The 18216-nt window shown below is 43.8% G+C and overlaps 1 protein-coding gene across 1 annotated transcript in view; it reads right to left on the bottom strand.

The window, feature by feature from the left end:
• Positions 1-18216, bottom strand: part of ADGRV1 (adhesion G protein-coupled receptor V1) — a 2034994-nt gene that overhangs the window by 97091 nt on the left and 1919687 nt on the right. Inside the window, exon 87 of the mRNA XM_078677778.1 lies at positions 8501-8622. Within this exon, the coding sequence (XP_078533904.1) occupies positions 8501-8622 (122 nt within the window). The remainder of the gene's footprint in view (positions 1-8500; positions 8623-18216) is intronic.

Here is an 18216-nt window from a genome sequence, read left to right as displayed (position 1 = left end):
CATCAAGCTCATCTTGGCCCTTGCAGTGATGTCTTGTCGGATGAATGGACTAGTCCTAACCTGTGGGGAGATATTGTATTCAACCCCTGGAAAAGATGCTGAGGCAGCACCCACCGAGACTCCACTCAGTGCAGTTCCCACCCCTTCGAGTGGTAATGCTGGCAAACCCTTCTAACAAAGTGGAAAGAACATTTCGGCCCTTGGGAAATATCAAATCTTTTAACAGCTGAAGCTATTATCTCCATGTTAAACACAGGATTGAACCACACCACTCAAATGCATTTTCTTCAGTAGATGAGGCACTTATTTTTTTAACAACTCACCGAAGGAGGATCTGACCAGTTCCTACCTTATAATATACAAGTCACTGCAAAATATAGAATCAGACCCTTCGACCTATGGTTTACTGAGGGCTTAAAAACCAAAGGCTTTAGAACGCAAATAGCGCTTATCTTATTGAGAAAGATCTTAACATTTACAAACAACAGTTACATTTTTAACACTACTTCACTTTTTTACGTCGCCTCACTGCTTCTCCTCACAAACACTTGCTGATTCAGAATTGTGTCAGAAAGTGGCCGTACATTTTGTAACAAAGATAATATACATTCATAACTGTTTCATGAACCATCTTTATATGGAAACTGAAGCTACGACTCGTTTATACATGTCTGTGAATAATCTTCAACGGTCAAACTACTACTCGTGAAGTGGAGCAAACTAAATCCGTGCTTTTTAAAACAAAATCAGCTTCCTAAGATGAACTTTGATCTCCTGGGATCTCACCTTTGTTTACATTGTGGTAACATCTGCAAAACTGTTACTGGAAACTGTAATGGTTCCAGAGGAATGTAAGAAGGGAATTGGAAAGCCCTTACTAAAGAAGAACAATTTGGGCTACATTAATGTGGCAAAGTTTCAGCCAATTTCGCTATTGTGTCTCCTTAGCAAACTCATTAAGAAGTTATGGCAACTTACAGCTCACTTAGAACTAAAGTAACTTCTAAGCCATTTGAGGAAGCAGAGGCACAGAACTATGGTCAACTATTGGCTAAAGAGAGATGGCATCTCTGCTTCTTCTCAACTTGTCCACAGCTATCGATATGGTGGACACGTTATTAACTTGAATTGGGAATTGTTCAATAAAGGGGTAAGTCTTGTCATGGTTAGCTTCATTTCTTGAGAATTGTGCTTAAGTAGTAGTTTTACCCTCTCATTTTTTGCAAGTGCAATGGAGATCTTGTGTGGTACCTCACGGCTTGACTTTGTCTCCCATTCTTTTGAATGTTTACATCCAGACCTTGATTGTCCTAATTAAAGCTGGTGTTTGTTCCATGTTCTCATATGCGGGTGACACCGAGATAATCATCTGGATTTATCAAAATTCCCCCAGTTTAGCAAGACAATTGCCAAAGTGACCTCTAGCAATCCAGAGCTGGATGTCTCAACATTTCTTACAGTTGAATGCAAGTGAGACAGAGCTCGTATTGGTGGGCCCAAACCCTAAAAGATGGGTTAGAGATCTTTGCAATACTGATGGGTGTACAGCACCTTTACCAGTGAAGCCTATAAAAAAAAATTTTGGGGGGGGATCTTTTGGACTCCCAATTATCCATGCTCCCTCAGATAAAGGCATTGATTTCCCGATGCTTTTATCAACGGAAGTTTTGAAAAAGGCTTTAGGATTCTCACCTGCTGTTCTGCACTTCTTACATATTATCGAGAATCGGTTACTATAACCTCTGTAAGTCTTCTGATTGTAGTCCGACTGCAACAAATCCAAAATTATGCAGCACAAGGAATTCTTGAAAAAAGGGATTACATTAACACAACACCATACAGGAGTCTACATTGGTTCAAAGTCCTATGCCTTGTGCACAAGATTGCTTATGGTCTGGAAGACGGCCTCTGCTTGCTTGCTTTTCCTCATACAGTCCAACAAGGAGGTTCCATTCGCAAAGTGCCAGGGTTTTTTCTTTTCCTAATTTCCGTAGAACTAATCTAGGAGGCACATCCTTTTTGGTCCATAGCTCACATCTCTGAAATACATAAAGGCAGACCGTGAAAAAGATCCCTTCTTGTGCTAGTTTCAACAAGGATCATAAAACGTTTTTATTCTGCTATTTTTTTATGTTGCCAATTCCTTCTATAATTCAGGCACCTTGTTAAGACTTTTAGTTCCAAGATGCCCTTGGTTGGGTGTATGCTTTTGCGATTTGTTAAGTCAATATTTATTCAATTATCCTTCAACGAGTGAGTCAGGATGAGGCAGATGGTACAGAAAGCAGCTGAAGTGGTCGTGGATTCCCATGCGACCACCCAAGGATTTTGATTAAAAGCCCTACCTAGTAACAATGGTAGGCAGGACTATGTGCCAAAAAATAATGCCTTCTCGAGACAGGCGTTAAAACGGAGAACTATTTTTATTTCTACTATCTTTTCCTACATTGCATATGTGCTGTACTGTACAGCACACATGCAATGTATGAAACGTTTTAAAGTCAGTGTATGGATAGGATGTAGTACTTGAATGGTAGACTTCCAGTACAAAAGCTATGCTAGACATAATGCAGACACCATTGCACTACAGCTCAAAGGTGTGCTTGTGATGCAAGACGGGCTCAAAGAGCACCAGTAGAGGGGAGAGAGACAGCACCATACCTTTGTACGTATGGTGCTGTATTGCTCGCTCCCTCTCACGCAATGCAGCTACTTTGGTTGCTGCCCTGTATTGTGTGACCCATTTGTAAATCTGCAATGACTCAAGCGAATTGTGAGCAGTGGTGCACACCTTGTTTGGTTTTGCTCTTGCTGGATGAGATGCCCATCTTCTGCAGTACAATGGTCATCTTTGGCCAGATTGAAGTGCCTTCTGGTGCAGATACTTCTTCACTCTCTTGAACGCCCTTGTTCTGTGTTTTGCTTTTTCTCTTTGGATGGAGAGCAGGAGAACAGGAGCCTAGTACAAAATCCACGGATGGAGGAAGGGCCCAGGAGGCCCAGACGCTCAGGCAAAGGAGAGCAGTGAAGCAGCCCAGCAGTGATAATCGGCTCTTACTTTCTTTACCTGTCTGCCTCTCTATCTCTATCACTCTATGTCTGATTCTCTGTCGCCCGATCTTCTCCCCTCATGTAGGAGTGTGACCCCAGGAGGACCAGGGGAGCAAGGCCCAAGATACAGTCAACCTACTAGAGATGTACTGAATGTTGGTGGCAGAGGTGTACAGAGCAGGCAGCACACTGAATCTCCCAACAGAAACAACGGGCAACCTTTACACATTGCATCGCATATATTGTACGCACTGCAGGGCATTAAGTCAATACCAAACATTGCACAAAAAAAAAACTTTTACGTGTATTTATGTAACACAACTGATGCAATGATCCAGTTATTCCAATGGTTGGAAGCAATGAGAAAGGCATGTATAGAGGACTCCTTACAGAAAATGCTACTCTTTTCATAAGGAAGATAAACATTGCAAGCATACAATTAAAGTAATTTACATCTAGATCAGCAACTTGTTTTAAGTGAATAAGACTTGGGGCATGGGCCAATTCGGGCTACAGAGCATAATACTTAAGATGCTCTCTTTGAATTCGCTCTAGCAATTCCCAGGTATTGCACCCACAGCAAGACACATTTCGAAAAAAAAATAAAGTGTGTGTGTGGGGGGTGAATGAGTATGTAGCAGTACATTGAGCTGCTATGGTGCACAGGTTTGTCACAGGCACAGTAGGAATTCTATGTCACGGGCAGTTTCCACTTTGGAAATAATTAACAAGTGTACAGAGCATTTGGTAACCACAGGCGTGTTCACAATGTATTGATACATATCCTTTTCAGCAGCAAGGAAAATGAGACAGTGAATTCAATACACTTCACAGCGGAAACAGAGGGTGCATGCTGAGGAGGCTCCATGTCTGCCAAACTTCAATTCAAAATGTGGTGTCGGACCTGTGTGCCAGCATCACCACAGTGACACATTCTCAATGGTCCCTACGGTAGTGATCCCAGAAGGATGCAAGGTCCAGCGCATCCTGTGACCTGCGACCATGGCTAAAACACTGATTTCTGGAGTGGGTGCATTAGTCCACTCAGCTACTAAACCAAGTGTTATCTTGGAAGGACAACACTTGTTATCGAACCAGTGTGATTATTGTGACACGGTTTACGACAGTAATGAAGCGGAGGTACGCTAAAATCAAACAAACTCTAATATATGCTGCTATTATGCACTTTGAGAGTGGATCTCAGGTGTTGTTAGAGTGAAGAAATTGAGGGCTTGAGCCAAGAGTAAACTTCCCATGGTAGCCTTCCTCGTGTTCTATGTGGTCATTTTAACAGGGTTGTTTTAACTTCAAAAGTGCCTCTTTTGCAGCTAAAAGTATGACAGGGCGGAGCTATTTCTCAAACCTACACAAGCATCATAGAATGAAGATCCTCCCATTCAGCTTTTGAAGTTACATTCATGAACACGGGCGCCCGCGTGATCTTGGAGATCCCAGATGATCACCCGCCCTTTACTCTACAGCCTTCACTGGCTGCCTTTGAAACAACGTATCCAATGTAAGACATTATGAGTTGTTTACAATCCGCTTCAGAGACAAGCCCCAGTTCTCACTGGACAGCACATCAGGCGATACAATCCAGGTTGCACGCTACTTTCTACCCTAACCATGGCCGGACTAGCCAGCCGGGCAAGCGGACAATCCCCCAGGAGGCTGGAGCCCCAGGAGGCTGGTTTTGACACATAGAGGCCGGTTTCGGTCTCCAGAATTGGTGGTGCACGTTACACGATTCCAGCAGCAACTTTTAAAAGTTGCTCTGGTTCTAGCACACATTAGCACGTCTGCACATGGGGGCTGAAGTTAGAATTTTTGCCAGGTGTATGTATGTCATTACATCGCATTCTAATACCACGCATACCATTACAACGCGGGTATTACAACGTGATGACAATGACATCGCATGCCATTACATCGCATACTTTTACCACGAGTATGCTTTTACCACGCATGCCATTACAACGCAAAGGCATGCGTGGTAAAGCTATACTTATGGTAAAAGTATGCAAGGTAAGTTACATCTCTATCCCTACACCTACACAACAAACTACTCCCACCTTTACACTACCCCAACCCAAAAACACTACCACACTACTACACTACCCACACTACCCACACTACTCCCACCCTTACACTACCCTAAACCCTAAAACACTACTACGCTACCCACACTACTCCCACCCCTACACTACCCTAAACCCTAAAACACTACTACGCTACCCATACTACTCCCGCCCCTACACTACCCTAAACCCTAAAACACTACTACGCTACCCACACTACTCCCACCCCTACACTACCCTAAACCCTAAAACACTACTACGCTACCCACACTACTCCCACCCTTACACTACCCTAAACCCTAAAACACTACTACGCTACCCACACTACTCCCACCCCTACACTACCCTAAACCCTAAAACACTACTACGCTACCCACACTACTCCCACCCCTACACTACCCTAAACCCTAATACACTACAATAAACATACACTACAACACTACACTACCCTAAAACCTAAATCACTACACTACAAAAAAACTACACTACCCTCCCTAATACACTACACTAAATAAACACAAACACCACAACACACACTAAAACGTTTTAAAAAAACACAAACAAACATTACCACACTACTTTAAAACTGCCCTAAACCCTACATAAGTAACCCCCACCCAATGCGCAAAACCCCTTACCTGTCTCCTCTCCAACGCCGCCTACGGATCCTGCTTCCTCCTTCCTGCTGAGTTCACGTCGTTATGAATAGCCGCCCCCGCCGCCGCCATTACACATTACATCGCATGCGTTGTAAAAGCGCATGCGATGTAATGGTATATGCGATGTAATGGTATGCGTGGTTTTACCACGCGTTGTAACATCACATGCGTTGTAATACATGCGATGTAAAAGCAACGCGTGGTAAAAACCCGCGTTGTAATGGTTGTTCCCCGTTTGCCACAAGGCCACGCCTTTAACACTCCAACAGAACCCGGCTTTTCCTGCCAGGCATTCACAAAATTAACTTTTAGATCAAGGCAGATTATAAAATCAGTAAAACATCAAGAGGTTGCTGCAAGCTCATAGCTGTCCTTGCCAATAGAACTGTATCATCTGCATATGATGAAAGAGGAACAGATTTATTATCAAATTACCAATTTTGGGGAAGTCAAGTTTCCTATTTAATAAAAAAGCCTCCAGCCTATTTGTATAAATTAATAACAGAAAAGGGGCTAAGCTACATCCTTGCCTAACATTCCCGTTGAAATGATTGGATGAGTTTTTTCCCCTTTGCTGCCATATCTTATAGTGACTGTAGTGTTGGAATGAAGCCTACAGAGCAGGGTTACTAATTCTTTTTCAACACCCATGTCTTCCATCATGGCCCATAATTTATCCCGGCTGACAGTGTCAAAGGAACTAGATAAGTCCATGAAGGCCAGGTGGCTAGAGCTCTTCATGGACCTCACATGCTTCCTGATAATTAGGGATAGGTTAAGACATTGTTCAGATGTACCTCGCCCCCTCCTAAAGCCGTATTGTGTATTGCACATGATCCCTGTAGTGGATGCCCAATCTTCCAAATGTGCACGAAGGACCCTACGAAGTACCTTTGCTGTGGCATCAATCAATTAAATGAGCCTATAACTTGCTGGGTCACTTCTATTGCCCTTTTTGAAGACAGGACCACAATTGCTTCCTTCCATGGCACGGGCAATGGGCCGATAATGGCTGGTTTAAAAACGTTCATTAGCGGAGATGCGCACAGAGTAGGATTCTTTTAAAAAGGTGAAGGGGAACCCCATCTGGGCTGAGGGCTTTCAGACAAATGCCCTGCGTTAAAGCCACCTCCACCTCCTTAACTGTGATGGATAAACTAACTTGCATGGCTAGAGTTAAATCTATGGGTATTTCCCTTAGTTGTACCTTTATCACCTTAAAAATATTGCAAAAGTGGGCTTCCATTGTTTCAACAAAGATCAATGAGTCCATCTGCCTCAAATCTTCGGTGAACAATGGGCGATTTGTAATTTGCCCCCCAATTTTTGAATCTCTGAGAGAGCCTGCTATTTCCAAGTCCTCCCACACCATCCTCCTCAGTTCCGTCTTCCTGTATTCAATCACCTTTTTATATTCATACCTCATGATTTTAATTAACTCTCTATCACAGGAGATGAAAAGTAGGGCACTTTTTAATTCCTTGTGGGCCTTGGAGCATTCGGTGTTCAACCATCGCGCCTCTAAGGGTTGCTTTTGGGTGACATTCCTGATCAACCTCTGGGCTATGTCACAGCAAAGTAACTAAAATTCCCGAGCCAGTTCTGCTGGAAAGAATCTAGCTGCAAGCACACATCTATTAAATTATTGTTACTTACAATAATATCTTCCTCAAATCGTAAAGGGTTTACCTGTCCCCAGTTCAATCTAATTCCTTTATTGGAGTTACATAGGAGCGGGCGTTCATCAATATGCCCCATTTTCGATTTTAAATGAAAAGAAACAATAAGAGGATAGTGATTGCTTGCAAGGTTTGGCTTAACCATAAAATCCTGAATGGGAGTGGTGAAATTCTTTGTCATTAGCATGAAATCGATGGAGCTAACCCTGCCATCTCCAATGAAGGTTGGGTACTCTGAGGAAAAATTGCAGTCATAATTGTTTAAAAAACTTAGATCATTTGCCACAAGAATAGAATTCAGGGCTTCACCCTGAGGAGAGTGAATAAAGTCCTGAGGGGCCAATTACGATGCAACCGCCGCACTGGCGGTCGCATCTCGCATCTTTTACATTGCAGCGGGCGGTGCTGTAAGCAGCACCCGCCGCAATGTAAAAGTTGCATGTTCTGCATTGGCATGCACAACGTGACAGGCACCGCGTGGTGCCTGCCACCTTGTGCATGCCAATGAAGGGGGGGTACCATGGGTACCCCCCAAGTGCAGCCACCCACCCCCCAGCCCCTTGGGGGCCCGCAACGGGCCCCCAAAGCCATTTACTGTATGCCTTTCCATGGAATACGCACCGCATACATCATGATATGGATGGCGGTGCCTGCAAGGCACTGCCACCATATTGTGTACCTTTACACCCGGCCGACAATCCGACCAGCGGGAAAGCGGCGGACGGACTTTCCGTCTGCCGCGGTACCCACCGCCGCGCTAATTTGGCAGTGGGTAAATGGGCTTGTGATGGGGAGCAGATCACCATCGCCGCGGGCGGATCGCAACCGCCCGGCTGCAGTGGCGATCCATCCGCTATTATAATGACCCCCTTAGTGTCTTCCAGCCCCCACACACGCTGAGAACTATAGTTAGAAATTGTACAATTCGAAGTGGCTTGGAATACTTCATTTGCAGGGACTCTATTACTTGACAATTACTCCTTACTAATTGCAGAGCCATCCCTGTGGTTAAACAACAAAGATTTCTTCTTACCTGCAGACTGTTGAAGATGACGAACAGAACCAGCATCCACAGGTGTCGGTAGGAGATGTGCAGTCCTCCCCACAGCCATGTGACAGAGATCAGAGCGAACAAGTACAAGACCAGAGGGATTTCTGAAAATTAAATCACACTTTTTTTTTAGAGACGAGGACACAACAACGCTCTTGCACCAATAGCCAGTTACATGTTGTGAATATAAACAGTGCATTTGATCCAGAGGCAAAAGTACCTTTCTGCAACCTCTGGGCGCTTCCTAGAAGGCCTCGGTTGGTGCACATTCCACGGATGAATGTGCTTCACATGTCAAGTCCCCAGGTGCAGAAATGGCTCACCAACCTTTGACTCTGTGTGGTCTCATTTCTTTCAGACATCGCCAAGCAAAACATACCACTCCTTAAACACATAAACAGTCAAACCTCCTACAACCCGCAGACAGCAAACACTATTCACCTACAAGGTCGTAGTCTTCAACTTCATACAGCAAGAAACCCGCCTTTATACCAAGCCCTTCGGAGCCAATTACCCTCCTGCTAAAGCCACTTTAGAAGGATGGAAATAAGCCTGCATTAGCTTTTGTTGAAAGAATCTTTATGCTCAAGCTGAAACCCTACTGTACCCTACTGTATTTTTTTTTATTTTTTTTTGTGTAGTTTTTTTATACAGCGAACTTGGTCCAAGGGCATCAGAGCGTTTTACACCGGAGATTACATTACACGTTTTTTTTAGTTTATGCAGGAACGGGGAGACTAAGTGATTTGACCAGAAACACATGTTGTTGTGCCAAGGCCAGGACTCAAACCTAGTTTCCCATTTCTAAAGTCAGCAGCTCAGGCCACATATCTGTCTACTATTCGGGACATGCAAATATGTGCAGTTCAGTGCCAAACCCGAGGCCTCTTCTCAAAAAGGTTGATGATTCATAATATGTGTACCTTGGAAGAAAAATGTCCTGTGCCACATTTAAACTCTGAGTTGAGTAATCAAAATACATACACTTTATCATGACTGGTGTGTTTGGCATTGAGGAGCTGAATTTTCAAGTACACTCCGTGCTGAAATTGTAAGAAAAAAAAACTCCAGAAGTTCATAAATTCGGGGTCAAGGTGTGGCAAAAGGAAGGGGTGGGGTAGCGAGGTGTGGAGTTATGAAAAACAGAATCTGACAGACAACAAATACACTTATTTTGATAAAAGTCTGCTGCAAAGCAATTGGTAACAAGGAAAATCTGTCCCAGCCTAGTTAACTGGTCGCAAACAGGTTGAAATCTAAAATATCATATCGGGTTAAGGCAATTCCTGCAGAGATCTTTCTGTGCCCAGCAACGGTGAAATTACTCTGGTGGTTAAAGCACTTGCCAGAGAGATCTGTGTTTTGTCTGATCACAGTTTTGACTCATAAAGTAGCATAGAATCACAATGTGCCAGTTGCATATCAGGTAACATGCAGATAACTAATTACATTGTAAGTAGATAGGTAAGTGGGCTACTGGTTTTGACAGGGAGATCCTTTTTAGGTCTCGCCTCTCAATGCGCATGCGCATTGAGCGAGACTATAGGGGCTTAAATAAGGTTTACCTAGACTGGCGATTGACTGGCGATATGATGCTGTGCCCGTGCGCTTTTAGGTCAATGCGCAAGCGCATTGACCTAAAATGCGCGTGCACATCATCAAATCGCCATCTGTTCCTCAGCAGCACTCCTCCCACACCTCTGCTGCTCTCCCCGCTCCGCCCCCTGCTGCGGCCATGTCGCATTTCTTCTCCCCCCTCCCCACAGCAATGCCCTCTGTCTTGTTTACCAAATGGTCACTCCCACAGCCTTTTGCTTATTTTTAAGAGTTTGCGAGCCGTCTACTTTTTTTCGTCTTGTGTGCAAACGTCTTATCTTTTGCCTTTTGAAAGTATCATGTAAAATAATTATTTTCTCTATGTTTTCATAGTCCGTTTCAAGACCCTCAAATTTAATTAGCTGCTTAGATAGCCGTTCAATTTCGCTCTTTTTAAAAAGCGCGCATAAAAACTTGTTTGCTTACTTTCTGAATCTGCAAATGAGACAGTTCCGTACGATTGCGGCATGGCTTGCTTTTTGAAGGTACTAACGCCCTGTGCCAAGGGTGCATGCATGTGGGTTGGGTGTAGCAGTAAGTGCAAAGGCATTTTTTTCTTGACATTGATATCGGGGATACTTTAAATATGGCGAGGCTGGGTGTGGTAGTTCCCTACATTGCTCTTGCTGACTGCAGTGATATCTTAGCACTTTTAAGCAGCAAGGGTATGCTGCAGTCAAAGTAATACGAAATGACTTCAACTTTGGGGAATGGCTTAAAATATAATTTTAACTCGTAGTTTCTGTGCCTTGTTCCCGGTTGTTCTCATCTTCATCTCCCCCATGGTTACTCCTTTCCCAGGTCTATCTCCATTGCTCTGCCTTCCACCTCTCATGCCTCTCTCCCAAACTCACCTTCTCCCTTTCTATACTCAACTCTCTCCCTTTCTATAATCTCAGACTCCCTCTCCTGCTTCTGTCCCCTGCTGCACTCTCAGGCTCCCTGTCCGTGCATCTCACCCTTGCTTCACTCTTGGGCTCCCTCTCCGTGCTTCTCTTCCTTGCTGCACTCTCTGCTCCCTCTCTGTGCTTCTCTCCCCTGCTGCACTCTCGTGCTCTCTGGAGATGTGGCCTAACGACCAGAGCTGCCATCTAAGTCACGTAAATACAAAACATGTTGCATTCCAAATGCTATAGGTGTCACATTCGCGAAAGTTATAACTATTGGCATTGTAAATGACAAAGCTATCCATTTAGCTATTTTAAAAACCAACACATAAATAAAATATTTGTCATTTACAAGACCAATAGCTCCACCTTTTCTAATGCGAGACCTATTGCATTTCCAATGCTTGTGTTACTTGCCCTTCCTAAGTTGCAATCCTTCTTATATAGCACAGCGAGCTATGTACTGGCATCAAGGAGCTCCATGCAAACTACAAGGCATGTGTTAGATTCTTACTGATAGTAATAAAATATTATTAGCACAGACAACCTCAAACACTGCGTTACCTTTTAATTGTGACTTTGAAGTTTTCCCGACCATGCACTCTTACCATATACAACCTACCAGTAAAGGCAGTTTGTGACTTCTACATCTTGTAAACTTCAATGGCTTCATTACACTGTACAATGAATCTCTCCCACTATAAACACACTCCTCTAAAAATGCAAAAAACAGATCGCAGCAAGAGGCAGTCTGACCACTCTGTTGTACGTTTAGCAGTGACACGCAGCACTTTGTTGAGACAATAAATACATTAACTGGAAACGGGCTCTAACAGAATGTCATCCTACATAACATGTTTTAAGCATGTCAATGAGACAGTGTTTCGGCAAACAAATAAATGAATTATGAAAATCATAATATTATTAAGAAATACAATGTACTACTAAGAAATCATGCGTGCAAAAAGTATTATGATGATTTTCTGTGGAAAATCAATGACTGCCAACAAAAAGTTACCTACTTTTGGAAATGCTCTTTCTTGGTATCAGAGCGTTTTACATCCACACCGGAGATTACATTACAAGTTGTTTTTATTTTATGTAGGAACAGGGAGACTTGGGGCCATATGTATCAAGCAAAATTGCATTCGCAAACGGCGAAATTCGCAGAATTTCGGCGTTTGCGAATGCAATTTTGCCAAATGGTATGTATTAAGGCAAAATAAGGAATCGCAAAATTTGCCATTCCTTATTTTGCAATTGCATTGCATGATGGAGAATCACTTTTGGTAGAAAGAATGCCGGAGTCTGAACTGTCAACTTGTCAGTTAAATGGCAGCTGAAAAAATAATGCTTGCAACTCACTTACAAGATATGCAGATGTAATAGCAAATACAAAATACAATCTTGAGAGTCAAAAGTCTTATGGTGGAAATTTTCACAGGCTGAAGAGTGAACACATCAGAAAACAAATTATGGTCCCACTGTGGCAAAATAAAGGTAGTGGGGGGAACATATATTAGAGCTCTTTTAAAAAACACATCACAATAGGTTATTTGAATATGGTTCAAAAGGTAAACGCAGAAAGGTCAAAACCTATAACAATGTCCACAGGAAAGCCTTGCCAGGCCACAGATACAAGAAACAGAAGAACATCAGATAGCTTAGCCTGTAGAGGGTCTACAAGTCTTTCCTTACACCAGGTTACCAATACAGACCAGCAGTCAGAACAGATGAGCTTTGCAGGAGTCAGGCAGCAAGCATCTAAAATAACATACAATACCTTCAATGTAAGCTCAACTCCTCTCAATTGATTCCACTCAATCACCATTCATGGAGGTGTAGATTGTGGTGATTCAAGTGTAGAACTATACCCTGTTGCTGTAAAAGAAAACCCTCAAGAAGAGACATATGAAGCGGAGGGCATATGCTCACATACAGCAAACTGGAGTACCAGACACGCTAGGCCTAGTCTAGGGATATCAGGATAAGCTGCACTCTGTCCCTCCTGGCCTTCTCTAAGACCTGAGGAATCAGTAGCAGAGGAAGAACTGCACAAAGTTGACAGAAGTCCCATTATATGTGGAAGATGCCTCCTAAAGAGCCCTGAGGAGGAAATTCCAGAGTGGAAAAAGCTGAGCAATGCACATTCTCAGAGGTAGTGAACAGCTCTACTAACGGCACACCCAACTAGGAAAAGACAAACTGTGCCATCGCTTGGAGAAGATACCAATCATGATTTAGAAAATGATGCCTGTTGAGCTTGCAAGGAACCCACCAGGTGAATGACTGTTATGGATATGTCATGATGGTACACCCACTACAACCACATGGGAGCCTCCAGACAGAGGGCATAGAACCCACACAACCATTCATGTTGCAGTACCACATGACAGTCATGTTGTTCTTGAAGATCTGAAAAGCCGTGCCCCTGATGGAAAGCAGAAATATCTTTGAGGCCAGACGTATGGGAGGCAGCTCCAGAAGGTTCCTCTATCGGAGCCAGCTTCTAGAGGAGGCAAGGTGAATGGCTGGACACCTGTCAAGAGAGCATCTGCCATCCACCAGTGAAGGTCCCAGGCTGCTTCCTATGAAATATGAATACTGTCTGAAAGGTAGGTTATGGCTTCTACTTTCTCAAATAAAACTGCATTTTTGAACAACATAACCATCAGAACTGTGCGAGACTGATTCCATGCACACCATCCGGGTATGTAGGCTAAGGTCCTGCTAGCTCACATTGCACAATCTGTGCCCCTAACCTGAAAGGTTAATAAATAAATGTGCAACCTAAGTCCTGACTTCCCAAGGAAAGGACATTTATATAATAACATCATCCTAACATGGACCATGTCAAAGTCCCAGTCGGGCCGCTATTGTTTATTCTATTGTAATAGCTCTGTCGCTGAGCGGCCAAAACAAACACCAACATTCTGAGTGATAAACTTAACCATTGTACAGAATGTTCAAGGTGTTTTGAAAGGGTGCCTACGAAGTGGCAGTGTAAGCACACTGAGTTTGAATAATATAATTCTCTATGTGCACACAAATGAATGTGTGTCAACTGCCATTGTGTTTAGGGGAAGAAGGCAACTTAAGAATGTGAGCATGTTAAATGGCATTTTTATCTCGGCCTAATGTAACCACGTGACTAAGGCATTCCCAGTATTTCACCCATTTCCACTGAAGGGCTTGTATATGCCAAGAAGAATGAGGCACTAGCAAAATGCACAAGGCCAAGAGATGGAGAGGCCTCCGAAAAATCTTGCCATAAGAAAAGCTCATGCACAAAACAATGGGAACGCAGGCTCAATGTCTGGTCGTGTGTGCTCGAGGCCTGTAAAGGTGCTGTGCTTAGATTAAGATACAAGAACACTTGTATTGCGGAACAGTGAAGATAAGCTGCATTGGGATGGCTGTGAAGAGCATGGGTCTTTTCCTTAAAGGTCTAATAGCAAGCGTTATTATTTTTGACATGATCAAGTGTGTGCACTGTGCCTTCTCCATGATCTGGAGGGATACTCAGATTGGTCTCTCTGTTCTGGAGAACACACCTTTCTGTGGAGAGTGACTACTGTCATCTGTCTGGGTTGCACAGAACTGAGAATCATGGCGGAAAAGTAATTATAGTGCAGCTTAGACCCTTTTCCCTGCTACCTGCCTAGGCGAGCAACCTACTAGCCTCTCTCGTGTCTTTAATTTGTTCTGCCAGTCCCTGTGACAGGGTTCTACTTCAATTCATGAGGTGCATGTATGTTGCACGTGTTGCACTCCGGGTGTTATGATGTTGTTTTTGCATGTGCTGCTTGTGTGTAATGGAGGCATACAGATCGCAAATAGTACATTTGGGTACAACTACCGTGGGTTCGTATTAGCATACTTTCATGGTGGCTAAGATGGAGACTTAGAGCAAGAGCTGAGACAGCAGATGTATACTGTAAGGTTTCCCCAAGAACATTCTATAGATCTCTTCATTGGGTTAGACAGAGGAGTGTTGCCGAAATTAGGAGAACGAAATCAAGGATTGCTGAACAGCTGGAAAACTCAAGGACTGTCTGCAAGTTGAGAATAAAGATGGAGAAAAAAAAGTGCAGTCATTGTGCCAAGATTTTCTAACCAGAAGCCTAGGATCCAATACCCATTGTGGCTTGTAGATGCCTTTGAGCTCCAGGTTTGTGGTGCTGACCAGTTGCTCAATTTGTTGTAAATCAAAAGGAGAGTGGACCGCACCGGTCTTAATGGCAGAGTCTCTCAAGTGTTATCTCGGAAACCCTCAACTAGTAATTACCACCAGTAGTATATATAATCACACTTATGGCGGCCAAAGCGGAACAAAAGGCGGTGTAGGGTATGCTCAGACGTGAGTCCCTTGCTCACTTTGCCACTGGATTCAAGCAAGCAGGGCTGAAGACGGCTGTAATGCCAGAAACCGGTCCTCGGAAGCTTGTTTCCGGTCCAGGGAAGGCATGGCTTGGCAGTTCGGGCTGGACTGTTCCCATGGGGCACAGGGTCAGACTGATTTGCATATAGCCATGTCTGAACTGGAGTGGCAGAGTGGGCTAAAGAACGGTGATGGATAAAACCCAGATCTTTTGACTGGGTGTGAGTGTTTGATTGGTTCAGATGCTCCGTCCATCACCACCCCCTTTTGTACAACTTAAGAATGTGAGCATGTTAAATGGCATTTTTATCTTGGCCTAATGTAACCACGTGACTAAGGCATTCCAAGTATTTCACCCATTTCCACTCAAGGGCCCGTATATGCCAAGAGAAATGAGGCACTAGCAAAATGCACAAGGCCAAGAGATGCTCATGCACAAAACAAGGGGTCGTAGGCTGAATGTCCTGGTCGTGTGTGCGGCAAGGCGAGTAAAGGTTCTGTGCTTAGATTAAGATACAAGAACACTTGTATTGCGGAACAGTGAAGATAAGCTGCATTGGGATGGAGAAAGATCCCCTGCATGGCTGTGAAGAGCATGGGTCTTTTCCTTAAAGTTCAAAAGCAAGCGTTATTATTTTTGAGGTGATCAAGAGTGTGCACTGTGCCTTCTCCATGATCTGGAGGGATACTCAGATTGGTCTCTCTGTTCTGGAGAACACACCTTTCTGTGCAGAGTGACTACTGCCATCTGTCTGGGTTTCAGAGAACTGACAATCATGGCGGCAAAGTAATTATAGTGCAGCACAGAGCCTTTTCCCTGCTACCTGCCTAGGCGAGCAACCTACTAGCCTCTCTCACATTTTTAATTTGTTCTTCCAGTCCCTGTGACAGGGTTCTACTTCAATTCATGAGGTGCATGTATGTTGCACGTGTTGCACTCCGGGTGTCATGATGTTGTTTTTGCATGTGCTGCTTGTGTGTAATGGAGGCATACAGATTGCAAATAGTACATTTGGGTACAACTACCGTGGGTTTGTATTAGCATATTTTTATGGTGACTAAGATGGATACTGTAAGGTTTCCCCAAGAACATTCTATAGATCTCTTCATTGGGTTAGACAGAGGAGTCTTGCCGAAATTAGGAGAACGAAATCAAGGATTGCTGAACAGCTGGAAAACTCAAGGACTGTCTGCAAGTTGAGAATAAAGATGGAGAAAAAAGTGTAGTCATTGTGCCAATATTTTCTAACCAGAAGCCTAGGATCCAATACCCATTGTGGCTGGTAGATGCCTTTGAGCTCCAGGTTTGGGGTGCTGACCAGCTGCTCAATTTGTTGTAAATCAAAAGGAGAGTGGACCGCACCGGTCTTAATGGCAGAGTCTCTCAAGTGTTATCTCGGAAACCCTCAACTAGTAATTACCACCAGTAGTATATATAATCTCCTCTGAGTGGACTTATTGGATAGTGTCATCATTTGGTTCTCCATCTGGGTACTCGCTTCTCCAGATAAGTAAAGTCTCCATCGGGAAGAAAAAGTATCTGGTGGAAGATACTGGTGGCATCTGTGCAGTGAGATTGCCTCATATACCTTAAAAAGGGGAGTTTAACGTGGAGAGGGATAGGGGTAAGATTAAAAAGTGAATGGCGTGATATTGTTTGAATGCATTACTAGTCCTTGGCATCACATGCAAATGGTCAACATGTTTCAGTTGTTTTTGCCCCTATGGGTCCTTAGCCTTAATCAGGACCTTTCATAGGTCAGATCCCCTACATAACGATTACTCTGCATTGTATTCAGGTAAGAATATTCTACTTACGCGCGTTCGCTACTATTCTACAATGAAAGTTTACAGGTGTGAAATCCGCCTGTAACCTGGGGGAGACAATAGGGGTCAGTACATAGACATATTTGCAAACAGTTTTATATCTGTGACTACTCCCATCTTAATCCCAATACGTGGCTACTTTGTTGGTAGCGACTCCACCCTATCAGTGCAGGTGGCGAAGTGATGTCTGTACTCAAGGGTTTCATGCAACCCCTTGTTAAATTAAAATGTGGTAGGGCGCATTGGACGAAAGTTCTGTTCCTTGGTCCTTACAAGCATATGATAAAAACAGTGTTCCCCTTATCTTCATGTGGGAGGAGTGAAGGGTATTTTAAAAAGTATTTATGTGCACATGTGCCTCTGGAACACTTTTTTGTCGACGGATGTAAGGTACAAGTTTGGCATCCTGTTGTGTTTTGAGGCATACCAATGTTGTGACTAATGTGTAGATGTTAGAGTTGCTTTTTGTGCACGATTACGCTGGCTCTTGACTTCTGGGAGAGCGCACGTTCATACAAGGGAATGCAGTTGTACACTGTTTGTTCCCTTTTTAGGTCTCGCTGAACCAGCGCGCATGCGCTGTCAGAGAGACATTTAGACATTTAGAAAGCGGGTTTAAAAAGTGCTACCCACCACAGGCTTGCAGGCGACCAGCTCGCTAGAACGCGCACACGCGCGCAATGTGCACAGCACTTTTTCCCATCTCGTGCGTGCGTGCGCACCACTTGCGTCACCAGCCGCGATTAATTTCACTTTTGCGGTGCCGCAATTACTTTCAATTTCGCGGTGCCGCAATGTAATGCTGCTCTGTAGGTCGACTTCATTCTCCCTTAGTCCTGATTCCTCTCTCTCCCAGATCTGTCTCACTTTCTCTGAGATCTGTCTTCTCTCACAGGTCTGTCTCATTCTCTCATGCTATCTCATTTTGCCTCAGATCAGACTCTTCGAGGTCTGTCTTGTGAAGTCTCTGGTGCAACTCGCTCACTTCTGTCTCACTTGTTTATTTA

This window comes from Lissotriton helveticus, chromosome 2_1 (genome assembly GCF_964261635.1).
Source record: "Lissotriton helveticus chromosome 2_1, aLisHel1.1, whole genome shotgun sequence".
Lineage (NCBI taxonomy): Eukaryota > Metazoa > Chordata > Amphibia > Caudata > Salamandridae > Lissotriton > Lissotriton helveticus.
This window is presented reverse-complemented; position numbering and strand designations above follow the sequence as displayed.